Raw genomic sequence first — 14,462 nt, 5'->3', positions numbered from 1 at the left:
CCAGTCTCCTCTGAGGTTCTGAGGGACCACACCCTCCAGGAACCTGCCCCTCTACCCGCACGCTGGGGTGAGGGCAGCTCAACTCCTATGACCCAGAGATGGCCCACTGCCTGAGGTCTCCCCACTGCCCAAGGCCTCCTCTCTCTCCACCCTTCCCCCTCAGACTGAAACCCAACCAGACATTGGCTGCAGCCAGTCCTGTCTGGGGAACATCTGTTTGGTCGCCAGCTGTGGGCCACCGGCAGCCCCCACTGCCGCCCGGCTTCCCACCGCCAGCCAGGCCCTGGGTCTCCCTTGGGGCTGTGGGTGGCCCCCATCATCCGGCCTGAGCTTGGTGAGGGGTCCCTCAGGGCCGGCCCCTGCCTCCTTGGAGACAGGAGTGGGGTCCACCCTGGGGGGCCAGAGGCTGGGGGCACAGCACTGAAGTGGACAGGGGGTGCCGTCCTGCCTCTCCTGGGGTCCCAGCAGAGGAGGGAGGGGCAGCTGGAGGCAGCAGAGGCGGGGGTCCAGCTCGGAGCCTGGGAGAGGAAGTGGGCCGCAGCCCAGCAGGGAGCCACGGAGGAGGCAAGACGGGCCCGAGCTCCTGGCCTGAAGTGCTGAGAACCAGAACCAGGCTGGCCCCAGGGGCCTCTCGAAAATCGCACAAGCTGTCCGTGCTCCTCCTTAAGAGGCTCCAGAACCTACGGGCCGGAGCAGCCGAAGCCCTGCCTGCTGGCTGATGAGTCAGAGCCTGTCTCCCCGTTGAGGGAGGCACTGCTGCCCCAACCAGGGTGGTCGGGGCCCTGCGGCAGCCCCCAGCCCACCTGCCCGCCGAGGGCACATGGCGAGCCCCGGAATGTGGGGCGGGAGGAGCACAGGCCCTGTGGTGAGGACTGGGGGCGGGGGGTCACACCAGCAGAGAAAGCAGACCCCCAGACAGCCAGACTCGGGCCGGCCAGAGACACGCGTCCCGGACACTGACGGTGGGCCCGGGGGGACCCGAGCCTGCGGCCTGGCCGTGGGGTTCCTGGCATACAGGCGCATGCGCGCATGGAAAGGAACACCAGCTTCAAGGAAAAGGATGCACGTTTTCTTGTTTTACAAAATAAATTAAATATACGAAGCGTCAGCTCAAACTCTATATAAAATTACAAAGGTCTGGGGCCACGGGTAACAGGGTGATGGGTGCCCAGGCCAGGGTGGACATCCAGTGTGGCCACAAAGCCAGGTGGGTCCTGGGCCCTGGAAGAGGCCAAGTCTCCGTGGCCCAGCTCTCCTTTCATCATTATTAATATTATTATCTTAATTTCTTAAATATAAATATCAAGGCCCCTCCTCTCTGGCAGTGGGAGGCCGGGTGGGACGAAAGTCAACCCCCCCTGGCTCCAGCCTCTCAGGACAGGGCCCAGGACTGCTCCGCCCGACCCCCCTCCAGGGTGCTGGTGGACTCCTGGACACCAGGACAGGTGGTGGCAAAAATAGCCTGGGCAGGGACACAGGCAGGCAGGCGTAGGGAAGGGGTCGGAGTTTTTGGTTTGCAAAGCCAGGGTGCCTCTCAGATCTCCTGCCAGGCCAGGGTGGGGGGGTGCCCGTGGCCCCCGTGAAATCCTTCTCACAGGGCCAAGGGATTCCTTCACGAGCTAGCCGGTTGCCACATGCGCACTGCGGTTACAATACAGACCTTCCCAAAGGCTTCTCAGTCTGAGTGTGTGTGTGTGTGTGTGTGTGTGTGTGTGTGTGTCCAGAGGCATGTGGTGTGTGTGTGCGCATCCACGTGCGTGTGCGCCCCCCGGGGCATGGGGAGACGGGCCCGTGGTGCGTCCCCGCTGTGGCCCTCTGCCCCCAGCCTGCACGGGGTGGCCTCTGCAAGCCCCCCAGGCGCCTAGCACTGGCAGTGGATGTGCTGATGCTGGTGGACTTTGCCCTCCACATGTGAGTGTGTGTGTGAGTGTGTGTGTGAGTGTGTGTGTGAGTGTGTGTGCGTGTGCGTGTCTGTGTAGAGTTTGGGGTAAAGCTTGGGGCCGGTGGCTGAGCCGGGGCCCAGCAGGTGTTGGGGGGCAGCCGGGGGCCCGAGCTCCTCACACAGCCCCACTCCGGGGCTGGAGCCCAGGGGGGCGGGGGCGGGCAGGTCCTTATCCCCGCCGCGGTCGCGGGCTGTGGCGGGCGGGCGATGTGCAGGGGCCGGGGGAGCCGGGGCCGGGGCGCACGGCTTCTTCTTGGCCTGGCAGAGCCACAGGACCACGGTGCCCACAATGAAGACCGCGCCGGCCGGGATGCCGATGACCACCGGCCACGGCAGGCTGGTGGTGGAGGACGAGGGGGCCACGGGCGGCCCTGGTGGCTTTGGGTCTACGGGAGAAACCGAGGAGGGTAGGGAGGGGACTGTCAGGGTGCGGGCATCCTACAACCCAGCTGGTGCGCGGGGGCGGGGCGGGACCCCGGGGGGCGGGGCGGGACCCCGGGGGCGGGGCGGGACCCCGGGGGGCGGGGCGGGACCCCGGGGGCGGGGCGGGACCCCGGGGGGCGGGGCGGGACCCCGGGGGGCGGGCGGGACCCCGGGGGCGGGGCGGGACCCCGGGGGGCGGGGCGGGACCCCGGGGGGCGGGGCGGGACCCCGGGGGCGGGGCGGGACCCCGGGGGCGGGGCGGGACCCCGGGGGGCGGGGCGGGCCCGGGGGGCGGGGGCGGGTCCCCGGGGGCGGGGCGGGTCCCCGGGGCGGGTCCGGGCGCACGTACCAGGCAGCACCGTCAGGAAGGCGCTGCGGAAGCTGTAGCCCATGGTGTTGGCTCCCAGGCAGATGTACATGCCCGCGTCATCCTGGCGCGCACGCGTGATGAGCAGCTTGTTGAGGTAGGAGCCGTCGGGCCGCGACCACACGTCGCCGGTGGGCAGCACCACGAACTTCTGGCCGCCCACGTCGATGGTGGAGTTGTAGCGGCCTTCGGCGCCGTACTCCACGCGCTTCAGCCACTGGATCACGGGCTTCACGTCGCTGTGCACTTTGCACTGGAAGGATGTCGTGCCCCCGAAGTCCACCGTCGTGTTCACGGGGTGCGTGCCCGTGAGCACAGGCTTGGAGCGCGTCCGCTCTGGGCAGGGACAAGCGTTGGGCGCGGCCCCAGGGCTGCAGCCCACCCTCAGCCCTCGCCCCACCCCCGCCCCCGCCCGAACTCACGGATCACATCCACCTTGTAGGTGGCGTTGATGGCGCCTGCGCGGTTCGACACGCGGCACGTGTACTTCCCACTGTCCTCCGGGCGCAGGTTCTTCAGGCTCAGCGTCCACTTCTTCTTCCTGTGCTCGCCCGCCGCCGGGCGGGTCAAGGCCTGGTCATCCTTCATCCACATGATATCGGGCCGCGGGTGCCCGCTGGCCACGCACTTGAGCCGCACGGAGCTGCCCACGGGCCGCGCAATCACGCGGCGCCTCATCTTGGAGGGCTGCGTGAAGCGGGGCCGCGCTGCAGAGGGAGGGAGGCGTGGAGGTCAGAGGGCCAGGCGGGGTTGGGGGAGCGGTAGGCCCAGTCCCCAGCCCACCTGACGCCCCTCTGCTCACCCCACTGCTTGCCGGCTGGATCTTCCTGGCCCCCAGAGGAGCTGTCGTGCCCTGGGCTCTCCCTTCCTGGACTGGTGTCATCTGGGGGGGATGGGGGCACGTGAGAGGGGCCTCAGTAGCCCCTGTGAGACCCCAGCATAGACCCCAGCCCCAGGCCCAGCTTGGAGGCTCCAACACACCAGCAGGAGGCCGTGGATGCATGCCCGCAGCTCAGAATCCCAGGGACAGCTGGGCGGGAGCCGCCTCCCGGCCCACTGCCTGGGTGCAGGTGACCCCGCCAGGCGTGGGTGGGATAGAGGTCTGGCTCTCCCACCCTGGCTCCCGGGGGTCTGCAGGGCCTGGGGGCGGTGGGGGCCGGGGCCCGCCAGCAGCTGCAGTAACCCTAGCCCACATCAAGGGGCCGAGGGCTCGGTGAACTGACATGGCTCGCATACCGCCTGGTCATCCTCCCCTTTGAAAGGACGTGGTGGGGGACACCCACAGTATTCCCATTCCACAGTCCAGAGGGAACCTGGGGGGGGGGAGGTGCGTGGGGAATGCTGAGGAATGCCCCCTCCCCGGGACAGCCGCCGCCTCCAGGGCCCAGGACCAAGGCCCAGCTCTCGGACCCCACCCCAGAACCCAGCGGCAGGGCATGTGGGTCGGGCTCCTCCTTTGTGCTGCTCCGGCGCCCGTGGGGGAGGGCCAGGCCAGCGCCTGGTACCAGCGAGTGAAGGGCGTGTTGCTGGGGCGCCGCCCAGTCCCCAAGCCCAGGCCCCCGGAGGCAGAGGAGAACACAAGGCCCTTGCTTCCCAGCGGCCCCTCTGAACTCAGAAACCTGAGCCTCAAAGTCACGGCCGACGCCAAGGCTACCGGCCGGCCTGGCCCACCAGGCTGCACTTCGGTTCAAGCTGGGGCCCCCCACCCATTCCTGCCGTCTCCCAGCCAGCCCTGGCCCCTCAAGCTGGCAGAACTTTGGCGGAGGAGAAGCTGGGAGGAAAGGGCCCCCCCGAGGTGCAGCCTGAGGAGGCAGCCCGGGCTGGTGGGCGTCCTGGACTCAGAGGCAGCCAGCGGGACCCCAGGGTCCTGGGGGGCAGTGGTCAAGTTCAGGCAGGACGGCGGGTGGCGGTGGGCACTCAGGGAAGCGCTGCCTCCCTGCCAGCGCAAGACCCTGCCCCAACACTGACCCATCACTATGAGCGTGTAGTTGACGCTGAGGCTCCCGAAGCCGTTGGTGGCTTTGCACACATAGGCACCAGCATCGTCTGGCTCCACTTCCTTCACCTTCAGCCCTTGGGGCAGCACGCGGAAGCGGCTCCAGCCGCCGTGGATCGTCCGGCCGTCCTTGGTCCACATGGTCAGTGGCGGCGGGTCCCCCTCCACGGGGCACTGCAGCCGAACCGTGCGGCCTAGCCGGGCCACCTGCCTCGGGACCACCTTGTCCGCCATCCTCGGGGGCCCTGTGGGGGTCAGAGGGCTCCGTCAGGGAGGAGGGGACTGGCAGCGGGTCGGTCAGGGCAAAGGCAGTGTGGGCACTGGGAGCTGGCGGGAGGGCTGTCCCTGCCGGGAGCCCACCCAGACCACAGGGGCCCCTGCGCGCTCTCGCACAGGAGCTGGAACGCAGTCCGGAGGACCGGCTCACCCAGGACGCACGTGCACAGGCCAGTAAGGACAGCCCCTCACGGGCAGGGTGTGCACATGCGAGCGTCTCTGCATCTGTGCCCGTGTGTGGCTGGGCTACGCTGAACCAGGTCTGTCTGCCCGGACAAGAGCCTCGCCGCTGCCAGCCAGGCCACGCCAGGTCACCAAGGCCTTGGGGTCAGAGGGCAAGCAGCTGGGCACCCCCGCTATGGGTGACCACTCTCTCCCATGGGAGAAGCCAGAGTCCTGGGCTGAGGCCACTGGCGCCCCTGACCGTCCCTGATCCCCCCGGCCTGGGTCCAGCTTCAGTTCCTCCGGGGTCAAGTGTGGGCACAACGGGGGTGATCCGGTCTATACGACAACAGGAGACGGCTCGGGGGAAGGGCGCTGCGGACACCACAAGGGTACGGAGCTACCTCCAGGGGACCCTCAGCCCCCGCCGTGCCCGGGGCCCAGAGCCAGGGCCCGCGTGCAGCTCCAGCACCACGGGAAGACCACGGGGGCTTCGGCCCTCTCTCGCGGGCAGCCACCCCGTCCCTCAGGCCAGGAGAAGCAGCCATGAGCACTCAGCTGCCCTTCCCAGGGGCTTGACTGGGCTTGGCTCCCGGGACTGCAGCCACCAGCCACTGGAAGGTGCCTCCACCCCTCGAGTCCGCCACTCAGGCCAGGAGGGCCGCGGCCGGGTGTCCTGGCCGCGCGGAGGTGCTGGCCTGGCGCGGCTGCTCTGAGACACTATCGTTCGGGGCCCAAGGGCAGCGTGTGTTTTCAATAACCAGCGGGTGTTTCTCCAGCACGGCCAGCTGGTCCCACCACTGCTTTGCAACCGGAGGGCTCCTGTGGGTCCCGCAGACGCTCCGGTTCCCAGAGCCCTGCAGGGCGTGGACCCCCACCACCCCTGCCTGGGGTGCTGATGGGGGGTGGCGGCTGTGAACCTGGGGATGGGCGAGCTGACGGCCCTGGGCTCCGCTTCTCTGGGGCCCCAAGTGGGGAGGGGGTCCCGAGGCTCTGCTTCCAGGGGACCGGGGTGTGAGCGACAGAGATCCTATTCGGGGGGCCGCACCCCCACGATGCAGCTGCACCGGCCAGCCAGCCCTCACGCTTCCCCTGACCACCTCTCCCTAATGACTTCGCAGTCTGCAGGGCCTGCCCCCAGGCACCCACTCAGCTCACAGTGCGGGGGGTGTCAGGGGCCCCAGACGAGTGGACCCCAGGAGGGCCCAACCAGGCTGCCCAGGGCCCAGGCCTCATTCCCAGGCAGACCCTGTCTACCACCTGTCACCGCCTGAAATTCCACCATCCCCAGGGGCCTCCCAGGCTGCAGGACAAAGCAGGTACCCCAGCCTGTTCCCGGTCCCCCAGGCTGACACCTGGACACAAGGATCACACGCGCAGACCCACACGTGTCCACACAGACACACGCGTATGCGGAGCCTCCCCGGTGGGGCTCTGCCTGTCCTGACCACAACCTGCAGGGACCACTGGGCCCTCGCCAACACCCCCAGACCCTGAGCAGCCTGCCTCAGTGGCAGAGAAGGGGCCCTCCCCATTCCCCAGGAGGCCTTCAGAAGTGGGGGTGGGGCAACTGTGAGTGGCACGGACGCTGCCCAGGGTCACTGCGGAGAGGAGGGACGGGGTCTGCTGACCGCCAGATGGGCCGGAAGTGTAGCCCCGCAAGCCGGCCTGAGCGGAGGGGGACGAGGCAGTGCCCGCGGAGCCAGCCGCATCCCAAAGCAAACAAAGCCCCTCCTGCGCGGCTGCTCCGCCCCAACCTGTGCTCCGCCTGGCCAGCCTCTGCAGAGACCCCCGCAGGCTCACAGGCGGGAGGCCCGGCCCCCCAGACTCCTAGGGGTTTTGGCTGCCAGCACGGCTGCGGCAGCCCTATATTTAGCCCAGGAAACACAAGCCCCGTTGTTCCACCTGGACGGGGCATCCAGACGCTTTGCCATGGAAACTGAGGCTCGCCTGGGGACCTGGGGCCCCTGCAGGGCCTGGTGGTGTGGGTGTGCCTAGGGGGATAGCCTCTCAGCTCCCGGCAGGCCCTCTGCCCAGCTGCCGCCCCTCCCTAGAGCGCAGCCTCCAGGAAGCCCCAAACTAGCACCTCCCCAGAGCCACAGTGCGGGGAGGTTTGGGGCACAGGCAAGGTGCAAAGAGGGTGTGGAGGCGGCAGGCTGTGCAGGGTCTCACCCAGGATGCAGGCTGAGCATCGTGGGCGTGGGCAAAGGGGGCAGAGCCCCTCCCTCCTCCCCTCCCTCCTCCTTGCCAGGCTCTGCAGCTGCTCCAGCGTTCAGCTGCTAAGTCCGTAGGACTCTGCAACCCCAGGGACTGCAGGCCGCCAGGCTCCCCTGACCATGGGCTTCTCCAGGCGAGGACGCTGGAGCGGGATGTCATGCCTTCCTCCAGGGGATATCCCAACCTAAGGGTCGAACCTGGGTCTCCTGCATTGCAGGTGGACTCTTCACCCCTGAGCCACTGGGGAACCCGGAGCTGGGGCCACACGCGGCCATGATACTGCCCCCATACGCTGTCCCCCAGATGCACACCCCAACAGGGGGTGCAGACCCCCTCCTCTGAGCGCCGGAGACCCCCAGGCTTGCAGGCCCCCCGCCTGGCCAGGGCTCCATTTCCCCAGGTTTGTTATAACAAGACCCTGCTGCGACCCAGGGCAGAGGTGCTGGGCAGATGGAGAAGGGACCCCCAGCTGGAGCCCCCTCAAATCCCCCAAGTCATCATCATAGGGCCCGGGGGCCACCCCGAAGTGCAGCACCCGTGCCTCGCGGCCTTTGCCCCCCTGGGGCGGGGTGAACTGCCCTGGCCATTCCGTCTGGACCCACACTCCCTGCTCTGTCCACAGTCTGCCAGGGGCCTGGCCATGGGCAGCGGGGGCACCCCAAGGTTGGCCCTCACGCCTCCCAGGCACCCAGGGTGCTTGGTGGGCCCTGGCCTGCGACTCCAAGCTCCCTTCAAGGCGGGTGAGCCAGACACCACCCTCCCCCAAACCCCAGGTGCCAGAGGCCTCAGAGCAGGTGAAGGTGATGGAGCCTGAGCTCTCAGCCTGCACGTCAGGGCAGCTCTGTCCCCAGCAAGCCCTGCAAAGCCCCCAAGTTTCCAGCCTGAGGAATGCTCTGGCCGCGGCAAGGCTGGGGGGGCGGTGGATGAAGCCGACCATGGTGGGCCTGGCTACGGGTGGGGGCGGCCGGTTGGGAGCTGCCACCATGCCGTGTGGGATCAGCTAAGCCAGCAGGTGGGGAGGGGGCTGGGCCCCAGAGGTGGACAAACAAGGCCGGCCTGGACGCCTGCACCAGGCACTAGGCTGTCTAGGGGGTGGGACACATGAGGTGTTCGGCACGGTGGGCGCCAGGCTCTGGGCCCAGCACCCTCCCCAGGGAGGCGAGGCCCCAGGGGAAGGGCAGGAGCACCCGGGTCGGGGGGTGGGCACAGAGGAGGACCACCACGCGGCTGCCAGGAGGCGGGCAGACCCCCGCCCAGCACCGCTGCACAGCTGCACACACTCACAGGCTCCTGGTCACCAGCTGGCCCGGGGCGGCCCCGGGGGCCGGACCCACGGGATCTGTGGTGGAACTGGTAGGACCCGCAGGACAGGTGGTTGCCCGAGAAACCAGGCCATTCTGGGCGTGGCAAAGGGACGGCCTGACCCACCGAGCAAGGCGGCGGGAGTGTCCCCACCACCCGCTGCCCAGCTGCCCGGCAGAGGAGTGGGCACCAAGGGGCCCTTCCACTTCCAGTGGAAGCCAGCCTCAGGGCTCCTCTGCCTCACCCTCAGCACCCCCAGGATCCCGGCCCAGCACCCCCGGGACCCCGGCCCAGCACCCCCGGACCCCGGCCCAGCACCCCCGGACCCCGGCTCAGCACCCCCGGGACCCCGGCTGGGGGCCCAGAGCATCACCCTGATGGTGCCACATCCCTGGGGGCACCCATGGGAACTGCCAGTGGGGGACGGTGATTGGAAAGCACCCAGCCCACCCAGGGGCACAGCTGAGCACTGGGCAGCCCTCGCGCAGTGCCAAGGTCTCACTGGGTCCACAGACTCAGTGCCGACCCTCCCGCAAACCTGCCCATGCCTGCCCCCCGCCGCCACCTCACAGACGCCCTCCCAGCTGTCAGAGGGCAGAGAGGGCCCTTGTCCACCGGGGCCTCCCACACCTGCCGTGCTGGATGCAGCGGACAGGGTAACGTGCTTCGGGGCCCAGACCACCCCAGGGGCAGTCACCTAGGAGGTGAGAGGACCCTTCCTGAGCCTGGAGCCCCCTGGCGTTCAGGGCCAATGCGGGGTCTCCAGGCTACAGCCGCAGACGACCAACCCCCAGCAGCCGGCCTGGTCCCACATCCGCTCCACTGAGCCCTGAGCGGCTTCTCCTGGACAGGCCTGAGGCCCTGAGGCCCGAACGACCCAGACTGGGCACCCCCAGGCCCCAGAGGCTGTGGGGTGGGCCACCGGACTCTCAGGGTGATCTCTGGGACCAGCCCCACAGTGCAGCCACGACCCAGACTGGCTGCCGCGCAGGCGGGGGGCAACCCTGGACACGAGGGCGCCTGGGGGCAGCGTCACGGGAGCCGGGGCCTCCCTCCTCCCTGCCGGCTCCACAGGGCCCGTTATCCAGCACACAGCTTGTGAAAATCTCTCACAAAATAAACTCCCCGGCAGGAAGAAGAGGAGTTGTGTTTCCTGCCAAGATGGGAAACCCTGGGGTTCGGCAGCCCCGAGGCTGGGGCAACTCCCTGCCCTGCCTCCGGCTTGGGGACAGCTCCAGAAGCCTCCCCCGGCACCCTGGGCCAGTCCCCCCCTGGGCCAGTCTGCTCGGTGTGGGCATGTGCCCCCCCACCCCAGCATGCCACCTCCAGACCCTGCCCCAGCCACTCAGCAGGGCACAGGGTGGGAGCAGAGGCCCCAGCGGACCACCCCCCAGACGCTCCCCTCGGCCGACCAGCCCAGCCCTTCCCCACCCGAGGGCCCTACCCTGCTAGGCCGAGGCCCTGTGCCCACCCTGGCCATGGTGGGCTGCCCACCTCTGCCCACGACACTCCCGCCGCTGGAGGCCTTCCTTGCCTCACCTGACCGGGACCACCTCTCCTTCCAGGCCCATCCCACCTGGTCCTGTGAAACCCGAGCCTCTCCAGGGAACCCAGGGCTGCGAAACCCACAGGATGGTGGCCCCTGCTGGCCTTGGGCCCTGAGAGAAGGCAGGCTGTGCTTACTGGAGCACCCGGGACCACCGCTAGGAAGAGTGGGGGGCCGCACCAGACAGGGCGTCCATGGGGTGGGCACCCCTTCCTTCCGCGTGCTGACCTGCTCACTGAGGCTGTCCCCTGGACACACCAGGCTGTGGTCACCCGTGGAGGCATAGAACGGGGCAAAGCAGGCCAAGATGGGCTGCCTCCGCTCACCTCCCCCGCACGTCCGTGGGGCCTGGGCTGCCCAGCCGACGCAGAGGCTGGGGCTGCTACTGGAGAAAACCAGCAACTCCCTCGTTAGGGCTGCCGCAGAGCCAGGAGGACTTGGGGGCCCATTGATCCTGACGCACTGGAGACGGAGCCTGGTAGGCAGCAATTCCAGGTCCAGCCAAGGGTGACTTTCTTTGCTCCCTCTTCCCCGCAGAGTGGGCAGTGGTTTATTTTCCTTTCCAGGAGTGGGGCCCAAGACAAGACATAAGTGGGCCGCTGACCTAGGTCCACCTTGCAGAGCCTGGGCCGGGCTCCCGTGAGTCCACCTCGGCCCGGCCGCACACTGGCCAATGCTGCCTGCAGGGGCCTGGGGGGCAAGGAGGTGGCCCCTTGCAGCCCGGTCAGAGGCTGAGGTCCACCAGCACACACATCACAGCCTTTCTGACAGCCGCACGCCTCCCTGTGGACTCACATGCCCTGGCAGAGCCTTCTACCACAGCCCCCAGGCAAGTCGGCCTGAAGTCTGTCCCATTCCACAGGCAGAAGGTGGCCGGGCATGCGCTGGCCAGGTCCAGGGGAGGGAGAGGGGCCTCCAGGGCCAGCTGCTCAGAGACCGTCCACTGCACCATCCTCAGAAAAGTCCAGAGGTGGCACTTCTCAGAAAGCCCTGAAATGACTCTTTTCAAAGTAAATTGTAAAAGGCACTTCATTCGGAGCCTCTCGAATTCCCACTGTGAGAAATAAAGTGGAAACGGAGAAAGCCAAATTCTGTTTTCAAATTTGAAAAAAAAAAAAGCTTAAGACTTAACCCACCAAGATTGTGAAACTTTAGGAAAAGGGGAACCTTAAAAATATTGAGTCTAGAAATGTACTGATTCCAGAAATTGTGACACCACGGGGAAAGCGGCTTCAAGAAACCACCCAAACTCTCTCCGCGCCGGTTTGCCTGCCTGAAGAAGGTCCACACGCAGCCTGTCCACGCGCCAAGTGGGAAGGGCCTGAGACAACTCTACCCTCCAGTCCAGGCCTGGAGGACAAGCCAACACGACTCAGGAAGAGCACCCCCACCAGGAACCACAGAGGCCCTTGCTTGCCCTTGGAAAGCGGCTCCCACCTCCCTACGGCCGCCAGGGCCCCCACCATGCAGCCCAAGGCCTCAGCCAAAGGGCACTGAGCGGGGTGTGGCCCCTGGGGGACCGCTCGGCGCCAAGGCAGGCCCTGCTGCCTACGGCCGTCCACGGCCCACTGCCACCCGCCCCTCCACTTCAGGCTCCAGCCAGTGGCCAGGTCAGGCCAGTGGCGTCCCAAGCCTCCCTAGCCAAGCGGCCAGAGGACAGGCAGGCTCAGGGATGGCGGAGTCCAAGCAGATGAAAGAGAAATTGGAGGCTGAGCTGCTGGCCCCAGGGGTGGGGAGCCTTGCTGGGCATGACCCAAGTGTCCGCAGCACCCTGGGCACTGCCATCTCGGCCACGCCTGGGCAGCCCCCACCCTCAAGCGAGCCAGCCAGTCCCCAGCAGGGCAGGCGGGGGGGGGTGGGTACCGTGGCATGAGGCCCACCTGGGCCGCCGCCCGCCACCCCACACCCGAATGCAGCCATATAAGGCCAGCCTGGGCTCGGTGCGCCTGCGGGACAGCGGCGGGGGCGGGGTGCGACGCCTCAGAGGACTGGTGGACAGGGCAAGGGCGATCCTGAGTGGTCAACACACCCACAGGGCTGGCCTGGCCGCAGGTCCCGCCTCGCTGAAGGAGGCCAGCACAGAACATGGCGGTGGGAGGCCACGGGCACGCATCACCCATCGCCCGTCAGCCAAGGACGCCCCTTGCTGGGGCAGGGCTCCCTCCAGGGGTATCTGAGGCCGCCCTCTCGCACAGAAAGTGTGTGAGCCCGCATCCAGGCCCCGCTGTGGCACACACGCCACGCTGAGGGACGCACTGTGTGCCTGAACGAGGTAGCCTCAGCGTCTGCTCTAAGACAGGCCCCAACTCCCCACCCCGTGTGCTGGGCCCTCGGCCCCCTGGCCCCAACCTCGCACCTTCTTGGAGACGGGCAGGCCTAGCGCACTGGTCTGGGTCGTGAGGCCCACATGCTAAGAAGGCCCCCACTGTCCCCACACCCGGCGCTGGCCACCAGGGGGTTTCTGTAGGTTTTCAGGGGCCTAACTGGGTCCACTGTGGCCAAACTGCCCACTGCCCAGGAATCCTCCACCAGCGGCTGCCCTCAGCTGCAGCGGTGGGTGGATGTGTGTGCTCTGAGGGGAACTGGGGCCAGAGCCCAACCTGCCAGCCAGTGTGGGACCCTGTGCCAGAGCTGGGGGAGCCTGGGCAGTGAGACCACCCCGTGGGTGATCTGGGGGACCTCATGGCGAGAGGGGAGGCCCCGCAGACAGCTGAGGAGCCCTCGGGTGTGGGGCCGACGCGGGAGCTGCCCTGGCCCGTGGGTGAGCCGGGGGCCCAGTGGGTGAGGGGCCGGGCTGCGCGCGGCCAGCAGGGGCGGGGCGCAGGCACGCGCGCCAGGCGGGCACTGTGGCAGAGTTCAGGGCCGGAGGGAAAGGGGCGGCGCTGGCGGAGGCCGGGGCGCCGGGCTGGGCGCCAGCACTCACCTCGGGCGGCGGCGGCCGGCGGGAGGGCCCCCAGCAGCAGGAGCAGCAGCGGCAGCACCGACGCGGGGCTCGGCGTCATCTCGGCCAGTGCGGACCTGGGGGGGATTCAGAGGCTGGTCATCTACGTGCGGGTGGGGGGGCGGGTTTTCCGCCCCGCTCCCCCTCCCCCCGGGCCTCGGGCCTCGGAGCAGCCAGCACCCCGGCCCTGGACCGAGGGGGACCGAGGTGCGGGCCGCCCCGCCTTCCCTGGCGCGCTCCGGGCGGAGGAAGCGGCGGCGGGGGAACCGTGGGTATCAAAGGCAGACAAAGGGTTTACACTAATTACCGACCTCCCCCGCCCCCCCTCCAAACACCGTCTGGATTCCTGGCGCTTGTAACTCGGGCCCTGCCCGCGGGACACACAACACCGGCGGCCCCGCAGATAATCGCCTGCGCCATTAGCGGACAAATTTGCGTTGGGGGGGCCCACGTGGGGTGCAGGGGCGGGGGCGGGGCGCGGGCAGGACCTCGGGCCGGGCGGGAGCCGCGGCGGCGCGCGCCGGTGCCTGCGGCCCCTCGCCGCGGAGCGGGGACTCGGACGCTCGGCCCCCGCCCCCTCCCGCGGCCCCGGCCCCCGACCCTCCGGAATCGGCCCTCCCAGTCTGCCCCGGGAGTCGGAGGCGCGCGAAGGGGCTCACCTCGGCGGGGCTCGCGGGCGGCGGGGCTCAGGGCCGGGCCCGCGGGGCGCGCTGCGCGGTCATTGCCGCCCCGGGCGCCGCACCCCGCCGCCCCGCGCCCCCGGGCCCGGCCTCGGGACGGGGCGGCGCTACCTGCGCGCGGGCGGCTCGGGCTGGGGCCGGGGCGGGGATCGGGGGCCGGGGTCGGGGCGGGGGGCGAGGAGGGTGGCGAGGGCGGTCCGCGGGCCGGGGCCGCGATCCCGGGGCGGCGGGGCGAGGGGCCCGGGGCGCCACGCCGCGAGGCGTCCTTCCCTGCGGGGCTTTGTCAACTCTCCCGGAGCGAGCGCCGAGCCCGCCGCGCGCCCCGCCCCGACACAACTTCCCGCCAATCGGTGCGCCGCAGCCCACGCGCCCCGCCCCGCGCTCCGCCCCCGAGCCCCGCCCCGAGCCCCGCCCCGCGCTCGAACTTCCCGCCAATCGGCGCGTCCTGGCCGCAGCGCCCCGCCCCGCGCCCCGCCCCGCCCCCCGCCTCGCGCCCGAACTTTCCGCCAATCGGCGAGCGCGCCCGCCCTGCCGCCGCCCGGCTCGCGGCCTTAACCCTCGCAGTACGGGGCGCCCGCGGGGGGCGGCTCCCGGGGCGCGGCCCCGCCCC

General features: G+C 69.3%; 1 protein-coding gene across 2 annotated transcripts; it reads right to left on the bottom strand.

The window, feature by feature from the left end:
* Positions 1-1,047: 1,047 nt before the first annotated feature.
* FGFRL1 (fibroblast growth factor receptor-like 1) lies at positions 1,048-13,849 on the bottom strand. 2 transcript variants are annotated; one of them, XM_018044661.1, is made up of 7 exons: positions 13,832-13,849; positions 13,155-13,249; positions 4,701-4,973; positions 3,535-3,615; positions 3,155-3,439; positions 2,715-3,068; positions 1,048-2,328 (listed from the first exon to the last, which is right to left on the bottom strand). In XM_018044661.1, exons 2-7 carry the CDS (start codon positions 13,231-13,233, stop codon positions 1,862-1,864), a joined length of 1,539 nt encoding a protein of 512 aa, XP_017900150.1. In that variant the 5' UTR covers positions 13,234-13,249; positions 13,832-13,849; the 3' UTR covers positions 1,048-1,861. The 2 variants fall into 2 exon arrangements, with proteins under 2 accessions (XP_017900150.1, XP_017900151.1); XM_018044662.1 differs by lacking the exon at positions 13,832-13,849 and adding an exon at positions 13,484-13,499.
* Between the last annotated feature and the right edge of the window lie 613 nt (positions 13,850-14,462).

Source organism: Capra hircus, unplaced genomic scaffold (genome assembly GCF_001704415.2).
Source record: "Capra hircus breed San Clemente unplaced genomic scaffold, ASM170441v1, whole genome shotgun sequence".
NCBI lineage: Eukaryota > Metazoa > Chordata > Mammalia > Artiodactyla > Bovidae > Capra > Capra hircus.
This window is presented reverse-complemented; position numbering and strand designations above follow the sequence as displayed.

What these genes read in the sequence shown, in the direction of transcription:
- FGFRL1 (XM_018044661.1), bottom strand. Translation starts at nt 13,233, where the DNA reads ATGACGCCGAGCCCCGCGTCGGTGCTGCCGCTGCTGCTCCTGCTGCTG. An exon ending in CTACAAGGTGGATGTGATCC is followed by an intron (nt 3,069 to 3,154) that starts GTGAGTTCGGGC and finishes GTCCCTGCCCAG; the next exon opens with AGCGGACGCGCTCCAAGCCT. An exon ending in CTTCCTGACGGTGCTGCCTG is followed by an intron (nt 2,329 to 2,714) that starts GTACGTGCGCCC and finishes TTTCTCCCGTAG; the next exon opens with ACCCAAAGCCACCAGGGCCG.